Raw genomic sequence first — 27,679 nt, 5'->3', positions numbered from 1 at the left:
TTTTATCAAATCTTTTCCTTTAGTTATTAGCTGTCCCCTTCATACTTATTCTCTTGCTTCTTCTTATTTTTTCTAATTCTTAATTCTAAGATTCGCTAGTTGAACCGGAGATTATCGATATGCACATTTTTGACATAGTTCTTCCTCTCAAGATGGCAGCCATATTTCCATCGTCTGTGATATTTATACAGGTCCAGTTTATCCAGAACCTTGTCCTTCTTCTCCAGCCACTCTCTCAAGTGTTCCGGTTTGAATTATTTGGCCTTCGGTATACGGATATAAGATGCAGATCTTTCTTCTGATACATATTGGCCGAACCAAGGTCATCTATGCGGCGCAATCCCGCATAATTTTGCCAGGTAAGATTCGGCTACCGTTAGCATTTTTTTGTTCATTTTAGGGCCATTCAAAATATATGCTATTTAGATCCCTCTAAGTCCCCCAGCTTTCTTAAGTGGGCCTCCTTAATACACCTGACTCTTATATTTTTACAAATTAAGCACTGGTGTGGAAGAAGGAGGAGGTGACTGCGTTGATTTGTTGTTTCATGGGTAGTTTGCGGTTGAGGATGATGCCTCGGTTGCATGCATGGTCTGTAGGAGGTAGTCCGATTTCTGCTGGCCACCAGCTCTGTTCCCAAATGAGGTTCCTCTTCCTGAACATCAGTACGTCTGTCTTGTCGGAGTTGAGTTTGAGGCAGTTGTCTTTCATCCAGTTGGCTATGTTGGTCATGGCATGGCGTGGCGTGGCAGAAGTTGGTTTTGGCATTGCAGGGGTCCTCAGTGAGTGAGAGGATTAGTTAAGTGTTGTCTGCATAGGCAATTATGTTGAGTCAGCGAGATATGATGACATCAACGAGGGGGGTCGTGTTGGTGTTGAACAGGATGGGGCTGAGGGAAGATCCTTGGTCTACGCCACATATGATGTCCTTGGGTTTGGCGGTGACACGGGGACTCCGGACGCTCTGGGTGACCTGTAAGGAAATAGGTGATCCACTTGAGGGCGTTTTGCTGTATGACAATGCTGTACAGTCTATTGATGAAGGTGTGGTGGAAGACATATCGAACGCAGCAGAGAGGTTGAAGAGGATCAGGGCCACCATTTCTCTGAGGAGAGAGTTGATGTTGATGCTGTAGCAATCAGCATGCTCTCAGTGGTTGGCACAGAAAGCTGACTGTGAGGCGTCAATTAGGTGGTTTTGTTCCAGGTGTTCAATAAGTTGTCGGTTGATGGCTTTCTCAAGTACTTTGGCCAGGTAAGGGAGCAGGGAAATGCGTCAATAATTTTTTAGATGGCTGGGGTCAGCTGAGGGTTTCTTTGGGAGGCGTTTGACTTCTGCATGTTTCCAATAGTCGAGGAAGGCTGCCGTGGAGAGGACAGTGTTGATGATGCTAGTGAGTTCAGTACTGATTGGGATGGTTCCGAGGTTGAATAGTTGGTGGGGGTAGGGGTTGGTGGGCCCAAGGAGCATCACATTAAAAGACCAATAATTCACATGTTATAAATAACCCACCATTATATCATTATAAATGCATGTAATATTGTCCATAAAGCATTGCCATGTTTGTCAAAAACCACTATTAGCATTATTTTGTCAATAAAGCATTTAAAAAGAACATAACATGCGTTTGTGTCCTTCTTTAATACATTCAAGCCACACAACATGCAGCCATGGAACCAACCACTAGAGATCACTGCACTCCCAGACTGACGAACAAAGGTTCCAGCCAGAGAAATGCTTGAAATAATGGTGAATTAGTCTGGGGGGTCATAGATGTTATGACCCCAGTAACATAGGGTCAGTTTTCCACAGTTAATTAAATTGGGCCTGCTACTCCCCTGTAGCTACCAAGCAGTTCCTTAAAAATAGTGGTGATGCCCCTGATTTCCTCGGGAGAACCACAAAAGGCAGGAAAACATGCAAATAAAACTCTACTGCTCCAGAGGAGCAGTGAATATTTTATGAGCATCTCTGTCACTGAGTATGGGAGAGCCGCGTAGCTTTAGTTTTTTTGTTTTTTTTAAATGAGGGTGACTGGCCCAACCCAGGACACCCCAGGGCCAATCCCACATTAGTGTAGCACAGGGACACCACTCCTGTGCTTGCCTAGGTAGTTCCCTGTCCCGCCAGCTTTGTCTCTGCTGATGCGGTAGCACGGTAGCGAGTAATCTTATTCTCCCTGCCTGCTCCGTGTGGGCAGGGTGTAGTTGTGTCTGCCCCGCTCCCACAGACAAGGGCATGGGAAGCAGAGGTGGTTGCCATTGGAGGGTGCAACAGCGCTCCCTCTTCCTCTTTTCAGTGTTGGGAGCCCACAGTTTGGGGGTCATAGGCCCCCATTTCTGAATAACCAACCAGGCGGATGGGGTTCAAGGGCCATGGAGAGTCCTGGGGAGGAGGCTTAACACATGTCCCCTTCTGAGCATTTAGCACCCAAAAGATTGTGCCAACTAATTCCAGTCTCCAACTCTTTCTCTCCCTTGTGCAAGAGTTTTTAAATAGAGGTGTAAAGTTCTAGATGCCAGGCACCCCTGGTCAATCCAGGGCGACACATCACCCCTGTCCCAGTCCTCCTGCAGAGCTTTCTGGGACACGCCATGATGGTGCCATTAAGTGGTCTCTGTTCACATCTCCTCTGGGGTCTTCAGCTTCGCCCTTAGCTGACATCACTGCCAGGGTCTTTCCCTCCAAAACTTTAAAGAGGAGCCCCCTCCTGTGTAGGACTCGAGAGGTCTGGGCTCCCTCCTTTGTTCAGCGGACCAGGGCTGTACCAGCCTGGTACAGTGTGACAGCTAATTAACAGATGCAAAGCCGACAGCAATTCCTCTTTTTGTGTGGGGAGGAGTTTGTTCCCTCTGCTGGACAATAGAGTAATTAACTTGGCCCAGCAAGGTGACAAAAGGCCTGGAATCTGATCCTGAGCTGAAGCAGAGAAATATGAGAAATCTGAATGACCGATAAGGTCTACATGAAGACTCTTGGGACTTGCATATTTAATCTTGGTGGACATGTTTCACCCGGGTTTTACAAATTACTGGACTTTGTAGGCCTATAGAAAGCAAAACTGCATCTTAAGGTAGTTCCCACATGTGTATAATGCAGTGACAATGCAGATAAAACAGTAAACCCTACTGACCTTACCTATGAGTGCTCACTCACATTATGAGGCTTATCCCAGGTCAACATTTAACTTTGTAGAATCCCTCTTTTACCAGGCTACCTGTGCGCAGTTACTGGGTTGCGCAAGACGGGGTCACACACACAGCCTGCACAAGTGGACACACACATGCACACACAGGTTCATGTGTAACCAGTCAAGTGTCTATTACCCTCGCTGGGTAGCAGCAGCCTTACCTTAAAACGTGGACACAGGCTGTAAACATGCACAGTCCATTTACAATGTGATTACAGAGGGTGAGACACAAGTAATGAGACTAACCCACAGTAAAAAGTCCAAAACCGACTAATCAAAAAGCAAACAAATCTGGCCAAAAACATCTGGAAGAGCTCAATGAGCGTAATCCATTTGCAACAGTCACCATCCTCTGAAATAATTGTGTCAATAGCTCAACATAAGTTATTTATATGCAGATAACATCTTGCATTATTGCAAGCTCATCTTGGTGTAACTTAAAGTAGGAGCTTCAAACACGATAACAGCTGCATCAAAGACTAAGTTTTCCAACTCATTCAACTGTCCACTCAACATTACCGGCACCCTGATCTACCCCTTTCCATAAGTGAATCCAATCCCCCCCATCCCTTTCATATCAACGACATCCTGTTCTGTGGGAAATGGTGGAGAAAGTGACATGGCTGATAGTGAACCAATTGAATTATTGAAACAGGGAAGGACAATATTACTGAACTTTCAAAAATGCTGGTAACAGTACAATACCCTTTTCAGAATGCAATTCCATTTGTCAAAACAAGTGCACATAGGCAGCTAGTATTATGTATTTGAACACTAATCACTTGCTCTAAATAAGATAGGAAATCTAACAGAGGCCTCTCGAATATTTATTTTCTTGTTTCTGTTTTAGGCTGAATGTCAGCGTTGTTCAGTAGGGAATAGTAAGAACACACAAACGCAAAACACCATTACTCTATCAAACAGTAAGCAAGCACTGCACTTGTGTTAGACTGCATTCTACCTGAAGGATGAAGAATTCAGGTCCCTCATGCAAAGTTCTGTGATTGGCTCTTCCCTCATGTTTGTTCAGTGAATTCCAATTGAAAAGTAGTGACATAATGCCACTGTTCTTTAGAACCCATGCCTAAGTGTGTGCATACATTCGTGTTGTGTTGAATTGTGGTGTACTTCTTACCGAGAAGGCCGACACCCTGATTTGGGCCAAACTGTACTTCACCGCCCCTCATAATCGTTGCTTGTTTATTCAGGTCATCTTCGAGTACTAGCGTTATGGACTGGATGCAACTGCGGTCCAAATTCTGGAATGAAAAGCATATAAAGTAAACATGTTAGTGAGACAATAACTGCTGAAATGAGTGTATTACACATTGGAATTCAAATTAAATATTTTTGTAATCTTATTTTTCCTCTAAAAGGGTTAGCCCTACACACTTTAAGAAGACACTTACAACTGATCTAATTCACAGTGATTCCGTGAATCCAGGGAAACATAGTAATACCATACACTGCTAAAACATCAACATCATGAGAATGCAAAATTGGAATCATTTGAATTTACTTTCCTAACATGGATGACCTATGTGAGCAAGCAGAACTGAGCATAAGTGTTCAGTATGAACCTTGGCTCCAAAAAAAGATAGTACTACAGCATTAGCCTCTCCTCTATTCACACTGTGGAAAAAGACTAGTTAATCACAAACTACTGTAGTATTTCTTTCTTAACGTCACTAAGGTCATATTGTTCAGATACATACTGAATCACACCCAGTCCATAAAAAATGTTGATAAGTTGGGGCCATATGTAGGTGATCTACATATGGCCCCCAAAATACCGAATTTTACCGATTTGGTATTTTAGTATCGGTAAATGCTATGTAGGAAAAAAATCGGTAAATTTTACCGAATCGGTAAGATTTGGTATTTAAGAATTGGTATTTACCGATTCGGTAATTCCCCTTCAGTCCTATGGGCCTGGAGGCGCATAGGAATGAATGGGAAGCCATTCACTATTACCGATTCGGTAAATACCGAATTGGTAAATAATGATTCGGTAAATACAGAATCGGTAAATATCGATTCTGTATTTACTGAATCACCTACATCGGAAATGGCTCAAATTTACTGAATTTCAGGTTTACCGACCGGTAATTAGCCACCTACATCGGGCCCTTGGACCTGTAGTTACTCTACCTTTTTCTTATTGTTTGAAATTTTCCAGGGTTAGTGATAGAAATCTAGGGCCAGATGTAGGTAAATATCATTTACCGATTCTAAAATACCGAATTGTACCGATTCTGTATTTTAGAATCGGTAAATGATATGTAGCTAATGATTCGGTAAATTTTACCGAATTGGTAAAATTCGGTAAATACCGATTCGGTATTTATCGAATCGGTCTTCCCCATTCATTCCTATAAGCCTGGAGGCCCATAGGAATGAATGAGAATTACCGATTCGGTAAATACCGAATCGGTAATAGGGGGTAGACCTACAAGGGTGGCAGGGTGACACATTGACACCCTGTTGCACCCATGTATAGTGCATGGGTGCACATGTGGCAGACATACATACCCTAAGGGCATGTATGTCTCCGACATGGAACTGAATAAAAAGCACATAATTGCTTTTTAAAAGGTATTCGGAATTTACCACCAACTAATAGTTGTTGGTAAATAACGAATCCTTAAATGTAAAAAGCACTCACTTGAGTGCTCTCTACATTAAGGATTCGGTAATCTACCGAATCGGTATGCTAAGAATTCGGTAATTTACCTATTCCTTAAGTTACCGATTCGGTAAATTACCGAATCCTACAATTTGGCCACCTACATCTCAAAGGCCTAATTCCGGTCGGTAACGGCCGAAAATCTGTAATTTCGGCCGTTACCGACCAGAATTAGGCGTCCTACATCTGGCCCCTAGTATTTAAAGTACCGAAATACTTACTGATGTCTGTATGAAGAGCTTTAAAATATCTAGAATTCCGCATGCATTAATTGAATGTAAATGTTCTTGTGGTGACAGACAGTTCTAATCATCTGTAGACCTTACGTTATCCATCATCCCAAAAAGTACAATAACAAATACAGAGATAGGCAGGGCTTAGGGTCAGCCCCCTTTAGCCATCGATTTTTATGAGATGTTCCTGGTCTGCCATTGTTTTGTTGTACTGTTCATTAAGGCACAGCGGTTCATGAATGGTAAAACTGTCCTATATGTGGTCTATTCAGTTTTGAAGATGGGGCACCAAGCAATCAATTCGATTGAGTGCCGATGAAACATGTAGCTTGTAATTCACTGTGTTGTTTGATGTATTACTTTGTTGACATGGCATTTTATTTGCTGGTTTATGCGATTTTTGTTTAGGAAGTGTTTACTGTTTGGATGCCTTAACCTGTCACAAAGACACAGTACTATTTGCTATTTACCCTTGTGCATGCACTGGTTATTTTTCTGAATCCATAAAGACATGTTATTGGATTTCCAATTATTTTTTGTTGAAAAAGTAATGAAACACATGAACATTGGCTTTCTTAATGATGCTTCAGAAATATTGGTCCTATTTTTTTAAAAGTATCTACTATGCAATCTTTTGCATTGTTTTCGTTTTAAAGTCTACCACTGAAAACACAAACTTCATCTTCTAACTTGTTATAACACTCTTTTCTGTTGTAACAGATGATTACCTCCGGCCTTCTCAACAATTAAGTGTGCTTACATTTCCAGGGTGAGAACCTGCCTGTAAATCATTTGTAAATACCTGCACAATGCACAATGGCAGAACATTCCCCCCCAGTCACAGATCTGGGTTTAATCCATCGTTATTTTGCTCACCAGACCACCCCAGTTCAGACATGGCCATATGCAAATCAGTCTTGACCCTGTGCCTCATGGGAACAGTCCAGCCCGAACTGCCAAGCCATGTCTTCCCTGGACCGGAATCAAGCATCCTAAGACCGGTTTCTGGCTATCAGCCGTCATCAGCCAGGATAGCTTGATTCCAGTGGCCTGGAGAACACGGGACTCATGTCTGAGCATACCCGTCCTACTCGGGGTGACAAATGCAAAAACAACAATTGATGGACGGAATGTTGCACAATGGCAGAACATTCACCCCCAGTCACAGATCTGGGTTTAATCCATCGTTATTTTGCTCACCAGACCACCCCATTTCAGACATGGTCATATGCAAATCAGTCTTGACCCTGTGCCTCATGGGAACAGTCCAGCCCGAACTGCCAAGCCATGTCTTCCCTGGACCGGAATCAAGCATCCTAGGACCGGTTTCTGGCTATCAGTCGTCATTAGCCAGGATAGCTTGATTTCAGTGGCCTGGAGAGCACGGGACTCACGTCTGAGCATACCCGTCCCACTCGGGGTGACAAATGCAAAAACAACAATTGATGTACGGAATGTTGCACAATGGCAGAACATTCACCCCCAGTCACAGATCTGGATTTAATCCATCGTTATTTTGCTCACCAGACCACCCCAGTTCAGACATGGCCATATGCAAATCAGTCTTGACCCTGTGCCTCATGGGAACAGTCCAGCCCGAACTGCCAAGCCATGTCTTCCCTGGACCGGAATCAAGCACCCTAGGACAGGTTTCTGGCTATCAGCCGTCATCAGTCAGGATAGCTTGATTCCAGTGGCCTGGAGAGCACGGGACTCGCGTCTGAGCATACCCGTCCCACTCAGGGTGACAAATGCAAAAACGAAAATTGATTGTCGGAATGTTGCACAATGGCAGAACATTCACCCCAGTCACCGATCTGGGTTTAATCCATTGTTATTTTGCTCACCAGACCACCCCAGTTCAGAAATGGCCATATGCAAATCAGCCTTGACCCTGTGCCTCATGGGAACAGTCCAGCCCGAACTGCCAAGCCATGTATGCCCTGGACCGAATCAAGCATCCTAGGACCGGTTTCTGGCTATCAGCCGTCATCAGCCAGGATAGCTTGATTCCAGTGGCCTGGAGAGCACGGAACTCACGTCTGAGCATACCCGTTCCACTCGGGGTGGCAAATGCAAAAACAACAATTGATGGACGGAATGTTGCACAATGGCAGAACATTCACCTCCAGTTACAGATCTGGGTTTAATCCATCGTTATTTTGCTCACCACACCACCCCAGTTCAGAAATGTCCATATGCAAATCAGTCTTGACCCTGTGCCTCATGGGAACAGTCCAGCCCGAACTGCCAAGCCATGTCTTCCCTGGACCGGAATCAAGCATCCTAGGACCGGTTTCTGGCTGTCAGCGGTCATCAGCCAGGATAGCTTGATTCCTGTGGCCTGGAGAGCACGGGACTCACGTCTGAGCATACCCGTCCCACTCGGGGTGACAAATGCAAAAACAACAATTGATGGACGGAATGTTGCACAATGGCAGAACATTCATCCCCAGTCACAGATCTGGGTTTAATCCATCGTAACCGAAACCGGTCCCAGGATGCTTGTTTCCGGTCAAGGGAAGACATGGCTTGGCAGTTCGGGTTGGACTGTTCCCGTGAGGCACAGGGTCAGAGTGATTTGCATATGGTCATGTCTGAACTGGGGTGGCTGAGTGAGCTAAAGAATGGTGATGGATTAAACCCAGATCAGTTGACTGGGGGTGAGTGTTTGATTTGCTCAAACGCTCCGTCTATCATCCCCTTTTGTATCGCTTTGTTCACCCTTAGTTGGCAGGGTATGCTCAGACGTGAGTCCCTTGCTCACTTGGCCACTGGATTAAAGATAGCCTGGCTGATGAGGATTATGAATCCGAAACCGGTCCCAGGATGCTTGTTTCTGGTCCAGGGAAGACCTGGCTTGGCAGTTCGGGCTGGACTGTTCCCATGAGGCACAGGGTCAGACTGATTTGCATATGGCCATGTCTGAACTGGGGTGAATGAGTGAGCTAAAGAATGGGGATGGATTAAACCCAGATCAGTTGACTGGAGGTGAGTGTTTGATTTGCTCAAATGCTCCGTCCATCATCCCCTTTTGTATCGCTTTGGATTGATAGAGAGGCATTGATCCAGGAGATCAAATCAATCAAAGAGGATCTGGAAAGGAGTCTGGGCACGGAGAAATTACAAAAGCATTGAAAGCAATGAAGGATCGATTAAAAACCACTAGGGAGAAAGCAAGACCAAAAAACAGTGGAAATTACACAGAGATTGCGAGGACTATGAGAGCAGCAAGATCCTGTTTTTCAGTAAGAAATGTGATTACGTATTCAAATCCCAAACTTCAGGTCTTGGATTCCAAACAAGAATCTCTGAGAGCTCGATATCAGAGAATGCGACAATGAGTGGTAATGAGACTGATACCTCCGGTACATCGGGCAGTTACGTATCAGGTAGTGAATTAGGGTGCAAACCAGACACTTTTTAAAATGAGTTCCCACTTTTACGCCAGGGTCGTTAAACAACGAAGGGAACTCCTACCTCAAAAACCAGGGGCCAGAGGAGACTTGGAAGAGGAAGAAGGCAAGGAGGAGCCGGAAGAGGAGAGAAAGACTCAGACAGAGGTGGGAAAAGAGGCAGAGGAAAGGTGCGCATGGGAACCAACACCAAAATCTCAAAGGAAGCAGCATGATGGATATTGATACAGTGAATAAAACAATCATTAACTTATTGGATAGACAACTAAATGAAATAGTGAAAAGAGCTTTTTGCTTAGGACTGTCCTTCTGCCCACCTGCCACATTTAATTACACTGAGAATCGTATTGACCTCTATAGATTTATCAGGAACTCTAATTGAAAAAATGGCATTACCTTAAAAACAAAAACAGATCAGTATAGAGGGGTTTCCAAAAGCATACTGGAACTGAATCTTAAAATTGGTGAAATTGACACAATGGTGACATTACATGAGTTACAAACAGAAACTGACAAAGGGGATGTGAAACAAGTGTTGAGAACCTTTTGGATGAGTTAAATATCATGTATGATTCTACAGCAAATACTACTTTTAGCCTACCCCCACGTTTTACCCAGTATTGCCACATGATAATATTGATACTTCTCATGACAATGTCATCAACAATTTGATGAAGTTTCGTCATAAGAGATGGTTCAAGAACTGTTCCCCTCAGAACCTCACTTACCAACAAAAACAAGCCCTCAAATCTCTAGCGGAGGACAACAACATTATTATTTGCACTGCTGATAAGGGAGGTAATGTTGTTCTCTGGAGAGATATGTATATTAGAGAAGCTAAACGTCAACTAAATGATAAAAAAATGTAATACCATAGTTCCTAATGAAGTATTCTTGGACAGCCTCATTAAGACATGGGACAAACTCAGTGAATGGAAGGATAAAGGGAGCCTCGAATGGGAGGAGTACTGTTTTTTGAAAAAAGATTATCCGATACTCTCAGTTGTATATTTACTTCCAAAGGTACACAAAGACCCACCTAACCCCTGGTAAATATATTGTCTCTGCAAGGGGTAGTGCCCTGGAAAACGTTTCCAAATACGTGGACCATTTTCTCAGGGATTTGGTATGTAACTTACCCTCTTATGTTAGAGATACAAAAGATGTTTTGGGTAAACTAGCAGGCAGCCACTGGGAGAAAGATTTTCTCCTTATAACTAAGGATGTCAACTTGTTATATACCATTATAGATCACACACAAGGGATTCAAGAATGTCAACATTTTCTCTGAACCAGACATATTAGATTCAAGACACACACTGAGATTATCCTCAACATGATTGAACACTGTCTCAAGAATGAGATTTTTTTTTTGATGGCACCTTAGTTAGGCAAGGCTGGGGGACAGCCATGGGTACTTGTTTTGCCCCGAGCTTTGCTAATTTGTTCTTGGGACAATGGGAGGAAGAGGTTTTCAAGGATGTGACCAACTTTCCAGAGATGGATCAGGTCATATTGTGGTTACGCTATATGGATGACCTTTTCATCATCTGGAAAGGCACTGAATTGGAAGCGAACATGTTTGTGGACAAGTTAAACACCAATTCACATAACATATCCCTCACTCGCACAATTAGTGACACTACAGTGGACTTTTTAGATGTTATAATCAAGATTGTACACAAGAAAATACAGACAAAATTGTTTTGCAAGGAGACAGCGGGGAACAGCCTACTACATGCCCTCAGCAGTCATCCAGATGTCCTGAAATGGAGTATTCCATTTGGAGAATTGCTAAGGGCAAAACGTAACTGCAAAACAGAAGACGGCTACATTTCTGAACAAAAGGTCATAGTGGAGAGATTCAGGGAGAGAGGATACCCGCAGTGGTTTCTCAACAAAGCAATAAAAAAAGTCACCAGGATCAAACAGAGTCATACTGAGAGTTAAGAAACAAGAGTGTAGACGACAGGAGAGATGCTGGAGAGTCAACTATAACGTCAGCGAACTCTCCAATTACAAATCCCTACTGGCTGAATACAAAAACCTGATATTGATGGAGAAGTGCTTCTACTTTGCTAAGCAAATTAAGAAGGCAAAAAACTCCACCAGAGAACTTTTTTAAGTAGTCTCCAAACTGTCTGTACCTCCAGAGAAAATGCAATTGAGCATTCACAAGCTTTTTGCAATTCTTTAGCGCAACTTTTTATTAAGAAAGTGGAACAAATATATGTCACTTTTGACAATAAGACACTCTGAGATGGGTGTGTCTCAGCCGATGGTGACTCTTCAAAGGTTTCGACTTTCTCTGAATGTAAACCAATTACTAAGAATAAGGTCATAACGTTTATTCAGCAGGCCATATCAGGTTCTCCCCATGACCATCTACCCCACAGTATGTTTAAGCAAGCCCCTGACGTCTTGGGTCCTAGTCTTACCACAATTTTTAACTCCATGTTCATACAGGGTGTGTTTTCCTCCATTTGGAAAAGGGAATCCATTTTACCACTGCTGAAAAAACCTAGCCTTGATCACACTGAACCAAATAATTACAAACCCCGTCTTACTCTCCCAGCTAAACTGTACAATAATAACTGTCTAGACTAAACTAAGTTTGGTTTTAGGGCTGAACACAGTACCGAACCTGCCCTAATTAAAGCCACAGATGAAATTAGAGCAGTTTTGGATGCAGGTGGTGGTGCTGCTCTGATTCTGCCTGACCACTCAGCGGCCTTCGACATGGTCAATCACAATCGGCTACTTAATCGTCGGAATTCTATTGGCATTTCCGACAAAGTTCTCACATTGGTTTCTTCCTTTCTGTCTGGAAGAATACAATTGGTAGCCTTGGGTAGCTATGATTCTCCTTCCTTTGTCCTTCCATGTGAGGTCGAAAAGGGATCTATCTTGAGTCCCGCTCTTTTTAATATTTATGCATCTGAATTAGCGCTACAGATCTTTTCGATTGGCATTAACATCATATGCAGAAGATACACAAATTGTCTTGTCTGTTCTAAAAAATAATCTGCCACCGATGCAAAGATTTAGGGAGTGTATGTTGGCAGTCAGCTCCTGGATGAGCTCACATTGTCTTAGATTGAATTCAGATAAAATTGAAATAGACATTTTTGGCAATTTCTTGCCGAACTGGTAAGAGAGCTGGTGGCAAGATGAACTGGGGACGGCACCCATCCCAGCCACCAAGGCAAAGAACCTTGGTGTGATTATTGAAAATAAACTATATTTTGAGGCACAAGTTAACGCTGTCTCTTCATCTAGCTTTTTCTACTTAAGGTAATCAAAAAATCTTACCTTTTATCCCCGAAGACAGCAAGAAAATCGTAGTTACTTCACTGGTCCTTGCCAAACTAGACTACTGCCACTGGCTCTATCTTGGTATGCCTGAGAAGCACTATATAAGTTGCAAACAAGTCAGAATGCGGCTGCTAGGAGCTTGTTGGGAATCCCCAAGTTTCAATCAGTTGGCAAACACTTGCAAATTAAGAGCTGTATCATCTTTAAGGCCCTTTGCATTACCTAGAGGGCACTTCATGGCACTGGCCCTCAGTTCCTGAGATGCCTGCTACATTGGTATGCCCCCAAAAGACATCTTCGCTCAGAAGGAACAAAATTCATAGCAACTCCCAGATTCTGCAAAACTAGCTGGGGTGGCAGAAGCTTTAGGGTGGCAGCCACTAAAGTCTGGAACAATCTTCTCTTGCCCATTAGAACACTTCCGACCCTGTCTGCTTTTAGGAAGGCCCTGAAAACCTGGTTATTTAATAAATAGAGGCCCTTGCTTACTCCAGACCACCAGCGCCAAGACACCTTTGAGTATTTGTACACTTAATAAATTTAAGAACGTAACATACTATTTTTTAACCAAAGGCCACAGGAGATTACCAGAATGATTCTTACATTTAACAATAGCTCCAAGGAAATCAAATACTTTCTCACTAAAAGTTGGGATATACTCACCAGTGATCCCACTATTGGACATACTATACATACAAGCCTAGGATAACATACAGGAGGGGATGTAGCATCAGAGACATGCTTGTTCATAGAGACATTTCAGTTTGGCGGTGAACAAATCCAACAAGGTTTCTTTCCATGCGGTCACTGTAAAGCATGTAAAAACAGCTTTATGCTGAAAGGTTATGCAACTATGGGAGGGAGGAATACCAGGAAGATCTCACGCCTTCTTACTTGCAGCACTTCCCATGTTGTTTATGTTCTTCAAGGCCCCTGTAAAATGTGGTATGTGGGAAGCACTACTCAAATGGTCAGTATTAGAACACATGAGGGCCATAACCAATAATAACCCATAGCATCCTGTGGGCCGTCATTTTCAGAGCAAACATTTTTCAGACAGTTCTCGACTCACATACTTTGCAATTGAGCATATTAAAAATACCCCTAGAGGAGGTGATAGGGTCCTTAGACGTGAATCAAGATATATTATAGATCTCCAGACCAAACGTCCAGGGAGGTTGAACCTGGACAAAGAAATGAATGTACCTTTCCATCATGTGTAGCTTATAGGGATTGTGACGATGTACAAATCTTTGATGTTTTTGTTACAGGAGGAAAGGAAGGGACCCACACTGCTCTGGCGGTGTCACCAACACGGGTTCCTTACCTTTTCTTCGGAGACACTATCGAGTTGTACATCAACAGATAAGAATCACTGTTTTGCACACTTCTTTATTATTTTTTTGATTATTGATAGGATCGAGATTCACATAGTGCTTGGCCATTTGAATGAACTATATACATTAATTCTGCATATATTTTTATTGTTTCGTTACAGCCTCCCCTAGATTTAGTAAGGGCACTAGTCCCTTTATTAATGTGAGCAAATGCTGGCCGGTACTCTCTGGGGTCCCCTGTAGTCTCACGGTTGAATCAGGTGGAATTACCCGCATATTGCCGGAGGCAACATATAGGGTAGTGACAATTGGGGTCATCACTCCTGCAACATGGAGGTTACACAAATCATGTTTTTAACTTGTCAAAGCGGTGTGATATTGAACATGACCATGAATTGCGTTTACTGTTTGTAAAGGGCACGAATAACAGGCAACAATGTGTATTGGATGTTTATTAAATGTATATCTATGCATGACATTCTTTTTAACTCTATGTCCCTTCTCATGGCTACTATTTACTTACGATGTAAATCTGGTATGACACCATCTTGGAATAGTATTCCTAACTGACATCAGACACCCTTGCAAGCTCACTGGTACGAATAACGTATTTCACGTAATGTCATGGTACTTTTGTTTCATTATATATTTAGAAAATGTATTTCTATATGTTTTTATATACTGGGCACTGAGAGTGAATATTTCATGAATTTTACACTTACAAGATGGCTGACACAGACATCAGACATGGTGTAAACAGTAGTCCTATGTTTATTTTTGACTCGTGCGTCACTTTTACGCCGCTGGTGCGTCACTTTTTGTGACGCACCAGCAGCGTAAAAAATGTGCCTTGTTGCACCAAATTTACAAAGTGACGCATCTAGGTAGATGCGTCACTTTGTAAACCCCTGCGCTACATTATACCTGAGTCAGGTATATGCAGGAGGGCGTTCTGACGCAAGAAAAGGTCATAGAAGTGACACAGTGAAATCTAAAAGATTTCACTGCGCCACTTCTAGGACGCAAATGCGTCGATTTCTTACGCCTGCCTCAGAGCAGACGTAAGACTGACGCAGGCAGGCATGTGAAAGTACACATTGCTGGAGTTGCGTCACTTTTTTGACACACTCCAGCAATGCGTCACTTTTGCGCCATGCAGATACGTCAGAAATACTGACGGATCTGTAACTCCTTGCGCAATGATGCGTCATACTGTAAATATGACGCATCATTGGTGTCGCAAGGAGGGCGCAATGAAAAGTGACGCATCGCTGTTTTGATGCAGCGATGCGTCACTTTTCATAAATGAGGCCCTCTGTCTTTATCAATGAACGGTCATGGTGGTAACTTCATGTGTGAACAAGGCTGCGAGACAGCCGAAACTCGTAATGTGAAGCTAAGTAAATGGATTACTGTCAGCATTCCTTTCCATGTCGTGAGAGTGCGTAATTGAAAGTTTGAAAACAAAGGAGATTGTTTGCCGTTGCGCTTCGCCGGCGTACGCACTTTTCGCGGGTCCACAGCTCTGGAAGGAGCAACGTCAATGTCAGATAAATAAAAGAACATATAGTAATATGATTCATTATGTCTGAATGCCAAAGTACAATAATGGATTTGGCCCACAATGATTAAATGTATGCACGTCTTGTATAGGGATCTCGCAGCCAAAGTGATTTATATGGGTACAAAACATTTCCAATTATGAGAGGGACAAGACAGTGTTGTTGACTCTCACCCCAGCTATTCATGCGTTATATGGAACCATACATTAACATCTTAATCAGTCTGTTTGCATACCTACTGTTTGTCTTAATGGAGTGACTCGAAAAATTACAGCACGTACTGATGATGCTGTGTTTAGATTTCCATCCTGCCATCTCATTGCCAGCAACAGAAAGAGAGGAAAATAGATTTGGGGCAGTTTCAGGGTATCTGCTGAACATAAACACAGCTCAAATGGTGTATTATAGGTCGCTACCTAGTTAGGAAAGATGATATATCACCTCTGCCACCGATCTCAGGGTCCAAATATCTTCTTGTATTTTGCAAATATTCAAACTTAAGCATGTAGTACTTCTAAATACCATAGTTCTTAGTTTAACCAAATGGAACAGACTGACTCTAGGAATATAAGGATGTTGCGATGTTACCAAAATGTTAATCTTGCCTACATTTTTGTCTTTTTTCTAGCCCTTCCACTTGCTATCCCCTGCTCTTTCTTCCATAAATTCAAAGCATCATGGTAGCCATATATATTTTGCAATACAAAACACCGCATAGGACAATTACTCACTTGCAACAACCCCTCAGTAACAGATAGATGTTCTCTGTGTTCTTTGCGTTGCTTAACATTTTATTATTGGCAAGGTTTTCAATAGAATCACCACAAGTATTTGGGCTGTCATCAAGCACATGGTCACTTTTAGACCTATATGAAGATTTAACCCCAGCTCGGAATTTCTTTATATTTCAAGAAAACAAGATGTATAACTTTAATTGTAGATTTTCAGATATGGTTGGCCATTGTTCCTAAGCTGAACATTCTCAAGTACAATTGTTATATTGCTTTATGGCATAACCCATCTTTTCCGATCTTCTGCCACAATGGTTGAGTACAAGCGTGGTTGCATGCAAAACTGCAAACTTTGGGACAATTATTTGAAGGTCATGTTTTTCAATCTTTAATTACATTGTCCTCTACATACTCAGTTCCCTATACTGGGTCTTTAAAAACGTATAGCCTCGTGACTGCTTTATGGGTAAATCGGAAATTGACCTGAAACGATTACACATATGGATCACCTGGCCTCCACAAAACATGAAGATCATTGGATGGGTGGTCTGTCAATTGAAGCAGAAAAAGCAGCCTCATAATATGCAATTTGGCAAATCGATTATCAGTTTGACTTTTGGAATAGGTCAATAGTATAGAGATTGAACAAACTAATTGCCAAAGTCATACAATCTTGAACATCTCATGCCTCAATTCCCACAATAAATGTATACAATATATATATTTCTCTCCATAAAGGCTTCACCCATGGGGATGTCGTGCTGATTCTAAATGGTTTTGATGTCAAATTAATGAAGCTGATACTGCACACATGTTCATAAATTGTCAATTAATCCAGGTTTACTGAACGCAGGTCTTTTGAGAGTTGGCAAGACTTTTAGATATTACAATCACTCATACTCCTAGGCTCATATTATTAGGTTTCTCTGAATCAATTCCACGGAAATATAAGGGCATTGTATTTGCAGCAATCATATTGGGTAGACTACAATTCACCAACTATGGCTTAATAAAGGCCACCTACAATGAGGGAATATTCAAATAAATTAATTTTTCTTTGTGGGACCATCTATTCTTCAGGAGAAGGTGTTAAAGGGAGGCTATGGCAGATCCCACCTGCACGTTTCCCCAGGTGATCATTGCCCTGCCCCGTACCTGGAAGTTCTGACCGTTGGAGCGGATTGACCGGGATGTGAGGCTCTCGGCTCCTTGGTGCTTGTGATATCAGGAGAGGTGGATTCTACAACGGCTGCTGCTGGTTCAGTGCCTTGGGCGGTGCAAGGAAAAGAAGGGCATGCTGCTCCAGTCTCGGTTGAGGAGTCGGCCCAAGCTGCGGCCGTTTTGATTGACACGCTTGTTTGCAGGCTGTGCACAGGCTGGCGGACTGTTTGGGTCCTGGGTGAGGCCAGTGCTCCGTGTGAGCGTAGCGACCCGGGCGGCGACAGGTGGTGGGATGCTCAATCGATTTGATTTGCGTGGATGGTTCGCTGTGCTGGTGTTTCCCTCTAAAGGTCCAGTGGAGGAACCAGAATTCGGAGCGGATCCCAGTAGCTAGGGGCAAGGTCCCAGACTTCTAAGGGAGAGTTTTTCTTCATTGGCCGGGGCTGGCTGAAAAGCAAGGTCAGAGGCAAAGCAGGAGGAAATAAGATTTGAGCAGTTGGTTTTATCCTCTTGTGGCTTGTGACCTGGCATTTTTGAGGCGTTAAAAGGAAAAAAAGTAATGAAATCCTGTTTTAATGGGAAAACATACAAAGATGATAATACACCAACTCAACCAGATCTTAACATGGCCCCTAAGACTCGCAAAACACAGTTGAAGATAACTTCTACTATAGCAAAGGCCGAGCGCGCGCAGATAGCTCGCCGAGGTTCTGCTCTAATAGCTAGTTCTACGAGTTCTGAAGAGGAAGTCTTGGAGCAAGGTGAGGGGGGGCCAAGAGGGCACTGGTCAAGTGAGGTTGGATAACGCCAGTCAGAGATTAACAAATTTAACCCCAGAGGAATCAGAAAGAGTTAATGTATTATCTGGTCCGGCTATGATGGGAGAAAGTCAGGATAATAACTCTCCGGTTGTGAATCAGGAGAGTACTTAGGAAAATTCTTCCAGTCTACCTCTGGGCAAAATCAAGGAATATCTGCTGTTTCAGAAATCAAAGGCGTCTCAAATTCCTTTACAGTCTCCATTCCCTTTGCCGCATCAGGCTTCTAATCAGGATATACATGGCGCAAAGAACGCACAGGTGGTCCTGGCTCAATCTTGTCTCGAATTAATTGTCCAGGAACCCCCTCTGCTTTTTCAACCTTTGGCGAACCCCTCATCAGTTTTCAGTGTGATATAAAAAGCATGCTCAATCTCATTCTTGACTGTTGTATCTTTTCAGATACGAGTGCAGCGGCAGCACGTCGCCGGAAGGAGTTTGTTAGGCTCCTTTATCTATTTAAAGCACAGGGAGCTCAAGCAGCCATTGCCCAACAGTTGAAATTACGAGTTTTGGTTCAAGGCAAATTTGACATGTTTCCAATCCTAGATGAAGCTCAGGAACTACTGCAAGAAATCACCAAGAACAAGTAAAGGGATTGGACTCTTTGATATGATGGACACTGGTTATTGTGTTTTCATGCCCTATTTATTCTTTTTTTCCCTTTCTACTGTGTCTTCTCTTTTTTTTTTCTCTATCTCTATTTGTGGGTCAGGACGGGGTGGTGTATCACATAAGGGTGCAATACCATGGGGCCCGACATAGGGGGCCCACTTACTGGGCAGGCAGGGGGTATGGCGGGCAATTCCCCATCTGCCAGCAGCGGGAAGGGTCAGAGGGATTTGGGGATGGTTTGGGTCTGGGTAAGGGCACTGAGGGAGTGTGGCAGCAGAAAAAAAAGAAAATGAATAGAGTTATTTAAAATATTAAATCAGAATAAAAGTTATGTTTATCAACTTTTTGGATGCAAGCAACAGCGCTAGCGATGGGTTATAGTGTACGTATTATTTCGATCAAAGTTAATGGTATTTCGAACAAGAGAAAGTATGGTGGAATAATAAGATGGATGGCGGCATTTTCGCCCCAAATTTTGTTTTTACAGAAAACCCACTTTAAGACTAATGAACCAAAATTGTTCATTCCTAAAGCTTTTTCTGGAGCCTATTTTGCTTCGGCCCAAGCAGCAATAAGGGGGGGTTGCTATTTATTTTGGATCAGGGATAAACTGGGACATCATTCAAATTGAAAGAGATTCATATGGAAGATGGATATGGATGGATTGTAGCTAAGGAGAATGGTAATATGCTGAATTTTGTAAATTAATATGCACCAGTTGTAGATGGCTTTGCAGCTCTTAAAAGTATCAATGATAAAGCTAGAACGGCGGTAGGCCTAATACTAGGTTGTGAATTTAATTTTATACAAGATCTGCAAATGGATACATCAAATAAAGCAAAAAACAGATGAAGCCCGGGACAAAAAAAGTTGATAGATGTTATGAAACAGGATTATCAACTGGTTGATCCTTAGCGAAGGGCCCACAGTGCAGCTAAACAGTTTACTTATTATTGTTGTCAATTTCAGTCTACTTCACGTATTGAATTTTTTCTAGTTTCACGCCCCCTGAGTTGTTTAAATACTGAGATTTTGGCCAATTCATTTGCAGACCATTCTCAGGTAAAAATTGAAATTGATCTAGAATTGGGGGGAAGAGAAAAATCCAGGTGGCAGATGGATAGACTTCTCTTAGCCAATCAACAATGGATTATCAGTATGCGAGAATGGATTAGGGAGTTCTCTGAGATCAATAGGGGTACTGCAAGGCTTTTTTCAGTTTGGGGGGCTTTTAAGGCCTGGGTACGAGGACAAATGATTGCTTTTATGGCGGAACAAGTTAGGAATCGTAAGAATCGAATAAAGGAACTTCAGATTGCAGTTGATGTTGCCTTGGTAAAGAAGAGAGATTCCTCCGGCGGGGGACATCAAGCGGGAGAGAAATTAACTAAGGCCAAACAGGAACTGAGGGAGTTTTTTATCAGGGAAGAAATACGCAGCTTACAATCTTACCAGCAGAGAGTCTACGAGGAAAGGCAGATGATAGGAAAATTGTTGGCATGGTCTACTAGAGTAAAACAAGAAGCAGCGGTGATTGATGAAGTGGAAATACCTGGGACGCAGATATTAGTTTCCAATAAAGACAGCATTTCAAAAATATTTTTAGATCATTATAAGGAACTCTACTCAACTGACAATCAGGGATCAAGGTATCAGGTATTCAGTGCTATTTTTATGATTTAGATCTCCCCCATATTTCTAGTGGGCAGAAAGATGCATTAATGTCTGATACTTCAGCAGCTGAAATTTCTAGGGCCTTGGCCTTAATGCCAGCAGGTAAGGCCTGTTGAAATGACAGTCTCCGAACTGAATTTTATAAAGCTTTTTTGGAAGAACTAGTACCATTTCTGCTCGAGCTTTTTAATTATGTTAAAACGGGAGGCGATGTTCCAGCTGCCTTTAAAGAATCCTCGATAGTTAGCTTTGTAAAGAAGGGCAAAAATCCCAGGGAAGTAAGCTCTTCGGGCCAATCAGTCTTTTGAACGTAGACTATAAATTATTGATGAACATATGGGCCAAACGATTTACTCCAGTGGCCCTATACGCGATACATACAGAGCAAACTGGGTTTATAGCAGGCAGGTCAATGTCGTAAAATACTGGCTACTTAATTCAAGCAATTGACTATTTTAACACTCACCAAATTCCCGCTCTGATAACAATGGTCGATGCCGAGAAGGCTTTATTCCATGGCCTTGAACTATCGCTATACTCCAGAATATATATCAAGGAGCTCAGGCACATATTAGGATAAACTCAAAATCGGCAAGTACAACAGATATTAGACGGGGAACCTGGCAGGGGTGCCCCCTGTCGCCAGTATCGTTTACCTTCTTCATTGAACCTCTGGCTATTAGTATTCCGGAGAATATAGAGATTAAAACTCCAATAGAGGGGATGTCAAAATTAAAGTTATTTGCAGATGATGTTATACTCTATCTTAAACCTGTAAGACAAAATATTGAACTAATTTTAAACGAATTCGCTGAGTTTGAGCGATTGGTAGATACAAAATCAATCACAAAAAAACGGAAGTACTGGCGTTAAATGTGTGTAGTGATTTTCTCCCAGATAATATAAAACAACAAGCCTATTCTCTTGAGCCGATTAGATATCTGGGAATCTACTTTTCAAACCAATATGCGGATCTATTCAGATTTAATTATGAAGCAACACTGAGCAAAATTAAAGATCTACTGGGCAAGTGGACACTTCTTCCCCTTACTTTGATTGGGAATGTCGCATTGATAAAGATGTCAATACTACCCTTATTAATTTTCCTTTTTTCAAATGTTCCGATTAAAATCAATGCAGTATATTTTAGAGAACTGGAAAAATTATTTTGCCAACTTATTTGGAATAAAAAAGCGCCAAGGCTAAAATGATCAACCCTTCAACTGGATACTAGCTGGGGCGGGCTGGCACTCCCCCCATATCCGTACTTACTATGAAGCAGCATTTATGGATATAGTTGTTTGGCTACTTGATAATAAGGGATCTTTGGATAGCTTTTTCCTGAATAAAATGATCCATGAAGCTGTATCACAGCTCCCGGTCTTCGTAAAAACATCAAAACTTCCCAAGAAATCAAGATACAGGATGCTTCAAGCGTTTACCATCAGACTTCAGAAAGTCTATTCTCTAAAAGTCCAGTTTTCAGGATTTGAATATCTGGGCTTGACAGAAACCAAAAGCTTGGGCATTTATATGCGGAATAGCCATGTTACACTCGGGGAAATAAAAGGATTTAAAGTGTTAAGCCACTTCTTAATAAGAGGTAGATGTATTAACTGGGACGAGGTTAAGGCAAGATGTGGCAGTCAGAGCAGGCTACTCTTTTATAGCTACCTCCAGGTTAAATCACTAATAAATAAATATATTCTCCCAGGAAATATAGGTACCCCTCCGGTTTTAGCTGCTGTGTTTAGAACCAAATTGCGAGGTATAGGGAATTGGTATTGATTATTTCGAAATCAAGGCAAGCCCCTTTTGGTTACCAATTTTCCTGAAAAGATAAAACAAGAACTATCTTGCATATTTTCAGTTGGAGAGTGGCAAACTATCTCTCAACACGACACGAAGGTGTTTAGAGCTGCAAATTTTAAAAGAATGGCATTTTTGTCTCGATGGATGGCTTATTACACTCCACAAGCATTGCATAACATGTATCCCGATGTTGAGAATAAATGTGTTTGGTGTCAACAGGTCAGGGAGGGTGGCTGGCTGCATGCCTTTTTTTACATGCTCAAGGCTGACCCAGTTCTGGGAGAAAATTTGTGCTGAGCTTAGCCGTGCGCTCTTGAGTAGGATACACCCTGAGCCTGAATTGGCACTTTTTAGATTATCAGAACAGAGGCAAATTCAGCTATTAACTAGAGGGGGGAAATGTTTTCATCAATTTCTTTTTTGGTGGCACGTTCATTGATCCTCCAGAATTGGAAAATGTCAAAAGCCCCGACCTTTCTTGAATGGTTAGATAAAATGAAGCAATTAAAAACCTACAAAGAAGTTTAGGCGAAAAGTGTAGTAGCTCCTAGAAAATGTATTTCAGTATGGGAGTATCTTGATCGAATGGAAAAGGATCTACAGAGGTAGACATATTTGCTGGATTTATGGCACTTTTGCACTAGCACTTTAGAATACATGGAATGTTTTTTTTTTTGCTAATGTTATAATGCTTGTTGTGAGTATATCCTTATTTGGGAGGGATGAAAAGGACTGTATAGTATGAATTGTGTTAGTATATCGGTAACCTCTTTTTAATACGTTTTTGTATGTATTTACTCTCGTAAAAAAAAAATATTTAATAAAATAAAAATCTTTGTGGCGTGGAGCTATCTGACATACACAGTGACAAACATGACTTATGGGCTAATTGGGCACCACTGTTATCTTTAAATTAATAAATTGTCAATATTTCAATTTCCCTTGTACCTAATGTGAAATGTATAATGTTAAGTTAATCACTACATCATTGAAGTTTAATCAGATGTGCTAGTAGTGCCATGTTAATTCATCATAAAAACAACAAAAAATAATGTTATCCAGACCATACTCCCTATCATAAGAACTTATAGAAGCTCGTACAATGGGATCAAGGAGGCCAGGCCCTTTGAGAGGAGGCCAACAGTTGTTAAACTATACAGGGATGAGGTGGAGTCACACTAGCTTCTGCAACACAGTAGATCAAAGAATGGGAGACAAAATGCTATCTGGGCATCAATAGAGACCTAATTAAACAAAAGTTGAAAACTGTGTCCTTGACATTTTATGAGCACATTTTATAGTGTATGGAATATGATGTGGCATCCTAATACATAATTCGCAATCCATTTTGAATAGCATGTGATTTTAGTAATTTTGTACCTTTCTTTGCATAAAAAATATAAAGTTATTATAAAAAAAACATTTCCAAATGTCTACATTTCACCTAAAGAATGCCTCAAAAAAAGAATAGCTTCCTAGTGTTATAAATGTATTTAAATATAATATTCTGATCCTGGCATTTAGTTTGAAGGTAAAAGTATGCTCGTGCAAGCGTCTTACATATGGCAAAATTGTTTAAACCGATTGCTCAGTTTGTTGAGACATTTTACTTGTATTACTGTGCCAGATATTTATTTCTATTCCACGGTAGGCGCAGAGATGTTTTAAGGCATGGGCAGAGTGTGCTCTGGCCTAGCGTCCCAGCCTTTCAGGGGGCCCTCTGATAGAGCCAGCTCTGTTCTGCAGACAGTCTTGCCCTGATAACTTTGAATAACTCTTAAACAGATTGTTTTAAATAGGGATGTGTTTTAATTTATTTTTAATGTGGGTGATGTGTGAGAGCCTATTACAGACATTTTACAGAGAAATGCTCGGTTTATGTTTTATGCAACATCCATAATTTTTTTAAATTTTAGATAAAAACAGGACCCACATTTCAGAAATGAGAGAATGTCACAGAGATTATTTGCAGTAATGATAGTGAGGTGATGCTGTGGTACAATATTGAAAACATACATCACTATCCCTGAATAGTAGATGTAAACACATTTAGATGTTGGCCTGTGCACTGTCAGTGTCCTTGCCAAAAAGGGCACGTAAGGGTTGAAACATGATCATAAATTAAAAGCTGTTCTGAACAGGGGCCCCCAAAATACGTTTTGCCCAGGGCCCCCAAAATCCTTAAGATACCAACTACAACAGAAAACAAAAAGGCCATTGTTAGACCTGGCATCTTTGGCGTGGTTTTCCCCTATCTTTTTGCCTCTACCTCCTGTATGTTTGATGCTGTGCTGGATTTCGTTTTTGCTGGTTTAGATGCTTTGGACACTCTGCCGCTGCTGATCAGTGCCAGAGTGTAAGTGCTCCCTATGTAAATTGTTATTCTGATTGGATATACATGTTTGGCATATTTGTATCACCATGAAGTCCCTAGTAAAGTGCACTGGGTGTGCCAGGGCTGGTGATGACAAATGCTACTAGTGGGCCTGCAGCACTGATTGTGCCACCCACAGGAGTAGCTCCAAAATGGTGTCTAAGGCCTGCCACTGCAGTGCCTGTGTGCAGTTTAGAAACTGCCATGTCCTCCTGGTCAGTGTCCCCACTGGCCAGGCCTAACCCTTCCCTTTTTGCGCACATCAGTCACCCCTATGGAAGGCCCAAGGTACCCCCGTGGGCAAGGTGCAGTGTATGTAAAAGGTAGAGCATGTACTAGTGCAGGTGACATGCTCTGATAGTGAATGGCAGCCATTTTCATTTTTCACTATTGTAAGGCTATCTTGCTCCATAGATTAACATGGGGGATGCTGGCTACAGTGGCTTCCATCATTTCTTCCCATAGGAACAAGATAGGACATAAGTATCTAGTATCCCTGAACTCAGAATTTAATAACACATCTTTTAGGAAAGGTTGTTTTTAAATCCTGTGTTTGAGAACAGCACTTTTAGAAAGTTGCTGTTCTCTTGTCTGACCTTTCTGTGCGCCTTGGCCTGTTTGTGGATTGACTGTCTGGTTTGAGAGTGACAGGGGCTGGGGATTCCCCAGGAGGCTGGCTGAGTCAGCCCTAGGCTGAATGACTGCATTTGCAACTGGAGTGGTGGGAGGAGTGAGCACCTGGGCCTGAATAGGGCTGTGCCTGCCTTCCACAATGCTGGCTCCACCTCCTGCTGGGCGGCTGACGACCCTGCCGCTCACTCTGAAAGGAAAGGAGAAGCCAGGAAAATAAAGTACTCAGGAGACACCCAGAACTGGTTCAGACCGGGCTCGGGGCCCACTTGCACAAAGAGAACAAAGGCTTTTAGGGGTATAAGTACAGGACCCCTGACAACAGAAAATTAGATCATCCTGGAATCAAGAAGGAACCTCTGCCAAGGAGAAAGCTGACTCTGAAGAAGGAAGACTGTCCTGCTGTTGCTCTGCTGGACTGACCTGCTGTTGCTTTGCTGCCAAGGAGAGGGGAAGGACTTTGCTAGTGTGCTGTGTCCCGTGCCTTGAAGGAATCTCCAAGGGCCTGAGAAGAGCTGGCTCCCTGTTCTGAAGTCCCAGGAACAAAAGGACTTCACCCCCAGTCTCACTGAACTCTGCTGAGAGAGTTCTGTCCTTCCTAGAGTGCTTGATCCAGTTGTGGGGCCTCTGGAAGTTGTACCTGTGCTGGGAAGCTTGAAACTAAGCTTGAGAGACTTTTGCATTTGAAAAGTGTTGCATCGCTCGCTTGCGGAGCGCATCCCCGACAGTGCGAGAAGATTCCCGCCGCTACGAAGGTCGAGGTCGTCGCAGTGCCCATTGCCGCTGCCAGAGCCGTCGCATCCTTCGTTTGCGGGACGCACCAGACCGGTGTGGGAAAGTCAAACATCGCTGCGAGTGCCGTCGCAGAGCCTGTCGTCGCTGGGTGAAATCGCCGCACCGCTTGCTTGCGGACCGCATCACGTCACTGCGAGCATCGTCGCAGAGCCATCGCATCGAGGAGCTGCGAGAGAGAGGATCACTGCTGGATCGCGCATCGACGCCCCAGAGATCGTCGCAGCCCCTACGAGATCGTCGAATCGTGCTTTTGCGAGAACAAACCTCCTACGGCACCTACGCACCGGAATCCATACAAGTGGTCTTCCTCCCCATACAGACCGGATTCATCGCAACACGCCCGCTACTGCAGCGGGGCTGTCGCAAACCCCTCCCCAGGGTCTCAGGAGCAGCGCATCGCTTGTTTTCCACCGCACCAGCTTCTGCTTTTGGAACTTTGTTGCAACTAAAAGGTACTGTGAGTAAACGTGACGCAACTGTGAACTTTTCACGCATTTGTGGATTATTCTATCGCAACCTAAGAGAATTCTATCGCAAACCTTAAGAACTCTTTTGAAACCATATTCTTGAACTGTGTATGTTGGATTTTTGTCGTTTTGGTCTTGTGTACTTTAGAATAAATACCTTTATTTTTCTAAACTGTTGTGGAGTCAGTCTGTGGTGTTTCCACTGTGTTACTGTGAGTGTTGGTACAAATACTTTACACATTGCCTCTGGTTAGCCTAGACTGCTCGTGCCAAGCTACCTAGAGGGTGAGCAGGGGTTATCTCAGAGGGTTTCCTCCTTACCCTGACTAGAAGCAAGGGTCCCTATTTGGACAGAGGTACCTACCCCTGCCAACTAGAGACCCCAGTTCTAACAGCCATTAAAGCACAACTCACCAGTTCGAGTAGTTTTGGGTAGTTCATGTGGGTGTTACCAGTGAAATGGGATCCGATGAAAACCAGCTCCTCAGGAACTGCCATGTTTGTAGGCAGCTCAGCGGTCCTTACATTTCCCTCTGGACCTAGTTTTACCACGGAGAATCACACGAACTGCCCAAACGACGAAATACACCACCCAAAAGTATTATGGGAAGCTTCTCATGTTGGGCGGTTTTCGTAGCCTATTTTCACTGCGAAGGTAAAGTGATGAAAAAATGCAGATTTTCTCTATTTCACTTCCAGCAAAATATTTTTGCCCACCATTACTCACTGAAAACCAGTCATCCCGCTTACAAGAATATCCACCGCCATATATGCAAGATACCGTTCTCCTGTTGCAGTTTAACGCAGCAAGTGTACATTTTCTTTGCAAGAGAACCTCGTAAAATATTATTGAGCATCTTGA

At 42.7% G+C, this 27,679-nt stretch overlaps 1 protein-coding gene across 1 annotated transcript in view; it reads right to left on the bottom strand.

Moving 5' to 3' along the window:
* Positions 1 to 27,679, bottom strand: part of OTOGL (otogelin like) — a 1,067,300-nt gene that overhangs the window by 861,119 nt on the left and 178,502 nt on the right. The window contains exon 14 of the mRNA XM_078649280.1: positions 4,327 to 4,450. Coding sequence (XP_078505406.1) covers positions 4,327 to 4,450 — 124 coding nt within the window. The remainder of the gene's footprint in view (positions 1 to 4,326; positions 4,451 to 27,679) is intronic.

This window comes from Lissotriton helveticus, chromosome 1_1, assembly GCF_964261635.1.
Source record: "Lissotriton helveticus chromosome 1_1, aLisHel1.1, whole genome shotgun sequence".
Taxonomy (NCBI): Eukaryota; Metazoa; Chordata; class Amphibia; order Caudata; family Salamandridae; genus Lissotriton; species Lissotriton helveticus.
Note: the sequence above shows the minus strand (reverse complement) of the source record. Positions and strands in the feature narration are given on the sequence as shown.